Here is a 5000-nt window from a genome sequence, read left to right on the forward strand (position 1 = left end):
GCAGGCTCACTCAAAAATACAAGACTTAATTAAAATCCTTCCAGGTAAAAAGCAGAGATTGCAAACTATGCAATTTTGTGTATAGATTGAAAAAGTGCATCAGACTCTTGCAGTATGCTACAAAATCTTGATAATATGCACTACTGTACACAGAAACTGGACCTTTTCCCTAAGGATTTCAAATATCAGCTTCACTGAATAGGAAGATTTTCACTTTTTGTACCTTTAGTCTACAGAAGGCACCCCTGTGAAAAAGGGAACCTGCCAGGCAAGTATTTGAAGTAGGAGTGCATCCTCAATAGTCAAACACCATTTAGCATACTTTTCTGTAGGCTTCTTATTCTTAAATATCTGTGGCCCGGTGGCCTGGTGGCTAAAGCTCCAGCTTCACACACAGAGGGCCCGGGTTCGATTCCCGATGGGTGGAAACATTTCAACACGTTTCCTAACACCTGTTGTCCTGTTCACCCAGCAGCAAATAGGTACCTGGGTGTTAGTCGACTGGTGTGGGTCGCATCCTGGGGGACAAGACTGAGGACCCCAATGGAAATAAGTTAGACAGTCCTTGATGATGCACTGACTTTCTTGGGTTATTCTGGGTGGCTAACCCTCCAGGGTTAAAAATCCGAACAAAATCTTATCTTAAGGGTGCAAGATCATTAAACATATTTATGCTGTACTAATAAAGTATAGGTATAACATGATCAAAAACCTGAACATGTGCTAAGGCTTCTTGTCCAGTTAGTGAACTGGTACTATATTTTTTGCCTTATCAAGACAAATGTTAGCAAATACTATTGGAGTTTGCTCACCATCAGTCTTTTGAACCAAAATTGCATTTAAACCGTCGAGACTGGCATCAGCTCTAAGAATGAAGTTTATTTCTGGGGCCCCATGCTAACCTCCCTAGTACTTATACAGAAATATACCTAACTGGAAGAATTTCATTAGGTCAGAATGGTAGTGATTAAAGCACTGACCAGCTAATTTTAGAACTGGCATGTCATGGGTTCAAATCCTGTCTGTTCCACAAGTTGTTTACAACTAAGTTATGATTTTGAGAGTTAATGATATCTTTACAAAAATTTAGGGAACTTTAAATAGGAACAGAAGTTTGTTTATTCTTGAGTTTTCAAAATATTCTTTCTTGACCGAAGGTCTCATCAAAGGATCCAAAGCAAAATCAACTTATGGGCAGGTTTACAATAACATGACAATTTATGGTACTGTACTGACTACATCCCCCTCAACTTATGGCTGGTAATATATGGTAAACATAACATCATATGTTTAACAATACTTACATGAATAATTTGACCATGACTGGCTGATACTAGTATAGTGTTCTCATCCACATGTGAATGCCATGAGATATACTTGCTGTATATCTCTTCATCAACGTAACTGTATACCTGTTGATATTAATTGAAAATTAACACCAGTACAAATTAATGCATCTAAATACAAAAGGTAAAAATGATACACAAAAATATTTTTTTTTAACACACCAGCGGCCTCCCACCAAGGCAAGGTGACCCAAGAAAGAAATTAAAGTTTTTCTTTTTACATTTTGTAATTTATACAGAACTGGGTTACTAGCCCCTTACTCCTGGCATTTTAGTCACCTCTTACAGCATCCATGGCTTATGGAGGAAGGATTCTTCTCCACTTTCCCATGGAGAATAATAATAAAATAATTATTACTCCATGGGGAAATGGAAAAGAATTCTTTCTCCGTAAGCCATGCATGTCATTAAAGGTGACTAAAATGCCTGGAGCAAGAGGCTAGTAACCCTTTCTCGTGTATACATTACTAAATGTACAAAGAAGAAAAACTGCTTTTATTCTCTTTTAGGTGACCTACCTTAGTGGGAGATGGCAGATGTTAAAAAAATAATAATAAAGTACAATGCTTCTTGCACTTTAAAAGAGAGGTTTGGGATACTGGCTGTTTGGAGTGACATCTAAACTGTCATGTCTGGGCACTTCTGCAAAGACAGTGATTTTTGTGTGAATCATGATGAAAGTATTTCTTTTTCTGAGTCACCCTGCTTCGGTGGAAAATGGCTGTCATGTTAAAAAAATAAAAACTAGCTCATTTGCAAAGACAAAAATTATGAAGAAAAAAAGATGATAGCTGACTATAAAGCCCCCTATGGGTAAAAAATCTTAAATTTTTTTCTTACGGTTAATTTAAAGTGCCTCCAAATTACCACTTGTCCACTTACTGTTTACCAACAGTGTAAGGATAATGTTCACTCCTCTCAAATCAAATACTGTATCAACATTCTTACAGGAAAATATACAATGGTATGTCTTGTGCTGTAAAAACATTGGAGTGACAAATAGTCAGCAAAAGCTGTAGAAGTAGCAAGAATATTTACAAATTTACTATTGTAATACCTTAAACCAACTGCCAGACTGCAAGCTCACTCTTCAGCTACTGTTATAAAAGAATGATCCTTGAGAAAGAGTTGAAGTGTACAGACTGTCTCTCAATTTAAGGGAACAATTGAGAAAATATGGAAAGCATTGCAAGGCTAAACATGAAATATTTATAGAAAAATCTTAAGCATATAATAAGGACAAAAAGTGTATCAGCTACCTACTTTTTGACATTTAAGGAAAATCCTCACTCTTAATGTACTGTACTCTCATTTATTTGTGCAGATAAATGATAATATACTTTCTAATAACTTTTAACACTTTAAAATCCTGACATGCATTAGTATGGCTAACTGGTTTCACTGAATCTTTTTTATGCTACCTTCTTCACACTCCAACAGAATGCCAGGTCTCAAAAACGACTTGGTGCCATTCACGCCAGTCTAATGTGCTCATACAAGCCTGTTGGATGTTTAGCTCCTGGCACTCTAACCTTCCTTCACCTATTCTATAGGGTGAGCCCTGCTCCTTATTCCCTCCACCCAGATCTTTATTATTAAGAAGAGCTAAATCTACAGGGCTAAGGGAGCACCTGAGGAATGGGATGCAACCAGGTTTGATTCAAGGAAGGGAAGTACAGGTCTAATTTCTTTGATCAAGAGCCCCTCACTAGCAACACTGTTACTGCCCTTTCCTTGAGAGGCAGGAGCAGAGGAAATGAATTATGATAGTAATCTATCATGGGGATAAGAGATGCCTTTTTGAGCTTCTTGTCATGATGTGAATTATTATTATATTCTTGGGGAGGTGTTAAACCCGTAAGGGGCTGTACAGCACAGTGAGAATGTAAAGTAAAAGGACACAAGTGCTTTGTCAAGCCGTAACGGCTTGACAAAGCTCCTGGAGAGCGAAACGTTGCCACAATAAAATGTCACATTAGTTGCACTTGTGTCCTTTTACTTTACACATTGTCGGTAATTCTACCAACATTATTACAGTGAGAATGGGAGAACACCAGGCTTGAAACAGGGGAGGATAGTCATAATTCCTTAGGTCAGGAGCTCTACACCAGCATGAAGGTACCTTCCTAGAATAGTGATATGGAATCTATAGGAAAATATGATAATGGTTATATACTGAGTAATCATGAAATGTAACCCAGGTGACTACATACTTGTTGTACAATGCCAGCCATTAAGTTTGTTCTTCTGAGTGAACCATCATAGCTTGTGGTGTATATATATTCAGGTTTCCAAGGATCAACAGTGATGCAATTAATAGGTCGGGAATGAGAAGTGAAGTAGTATGCTCCACTAGTAGCATCATCACGCTCAACATCCCAGATTCCTTTTATAAAAAAAATCAATACATTTTACTACTTATATACCAAATGGAACAGAAATTAGCTTCAAAATTATTAATAAGAATCCAATAACAATAATAATGCAATATGTACAAAATATCTAATATAATAAAAGCACAGAGGATAAAATAGAAAAGATGGAAGAAAAAACTGAGGACCATGGTGTGTAGTTTTAGCATGCTTTCTTGTTCTTTGTGCATCCTGGTATAGGGTTTACCCATGCCTATCCTGTTTATTTACTGAAGCATATTGTATATTGTGATAATACTCCTTAAGAGCAAATGTTTGTGGACCTGGGGAAGAGAGGAGTATAGATGAGTGCAGAGTGGAGAATCTTACCAAGCTCACCCCATTTACCACCAACAAGTACAAGGGCCTTGTCAATAGTAGGATGGATCTTCACAGCAAAAGTCCGTTGGGGTACCACCTTGGCAACAAGGTCCTCAGTGATTTTCATCTTTTTCATTGTCTGAAGTACACTGAAATAAAATGCAGTAATACTAATAATTACAATACTATAATTTTATTCATGGTACAAAAAAAATCATGTTCATTGTGAATCCATGAAAAACAGAAGCGGATGAAGATCTTGAAAAATCACAAAGGTTGGTGGATGAATTTGGGAGGGTATGTAAGAGAAGTAGTTAAGAGTGAATGTAGAAAAGAACAAGGTGATGAGGGTATCAAAAAACTCTAGAGACTGATAGATTGAACATCAGATTAGAGGGAGTATGGAAGAAGTGGATGTATTTAGATATCTGAGAGTAGACATATCACCAGATGGGTATATGAGAGATAATGTGAACCACAGAACATACATAGGGGGGAAAAGGTGGGTGGTGTGTTGAAAGTTGTCATTTTTTGAAAACACATTAGCTGTTTACCACCAAGGCAGGGTGACTCAAAAACGAAAAACACTTTCACCAGTGTTCACACACTTTCACCAGCATTCATACACTATCACTGTCTTTGCAGAGGCATTCAGACAAGACAGTTTAGATGCCACTCCAAACAGCCTATATACCAGACCCCACCTGCATTGTACTTCCCACCTCCAGGACTCAAGTCCAGCTAACTGGTGTACCTGAATCCTTTCACACAATATTACCCTACTCACACCCCAACAGCTTGTCAGGTCCCAAAAACCATTTGTCTTCATTCACTCCTATCTAATATGTGCACACACACCTGCTGTATGTCCAAGCCCCTTGCACTCACAACCTCTTTTACCCCCCTCCCTCCATCTTGTCCT

At 37.9% G+C, this 5000-nt stretch overlaps 1 protein-coding gene across 1 annotated transcript in view; it reads right to left on the reverse strand.

The window, feature by feature from the left end:
• LOC128700713 (WD repeat-containing protein 76) overlaps positions 1-5000 on the reverse strand; it is a 51351-nt gene that overhangs the window by 13990 nt on the left and 32361 nt on the right. Inside the window, exons 7-9 of the mRNA XM_053794058.2 lie at positions 4088-4227; positions 3560-3732; positions 1305-1412 (exon numbers count right to left, since the gene is read on the reverse strand). Coding sequence (XP_053650033.1) covers positions 1305-1412; positions 3560-3732; positions 4088-4227 — 421 coding nt within the window. The remainder of the gene's footprint in view (positions 1-1304; positions 1413-3559; positions 3733-4087; positions 4228-5000) is intronic.

This window comes from Cherax quadricarinatus, chromosome 56, assembly GCF_038502225.1.
Source record: "Cherax quadricarinatus isolate ZL_2023a chromosome 56, ASM3850222v1, whole genome shotgun sequence".
In the NCBI taxonomy this organism is placed as follows: domain Eukaryota; kingdom Metazoa; phylum Arthropoda; class Malacostraca; order Decapoda; family Parastacidae; genus Cherax; species Cherax quadricarinatus.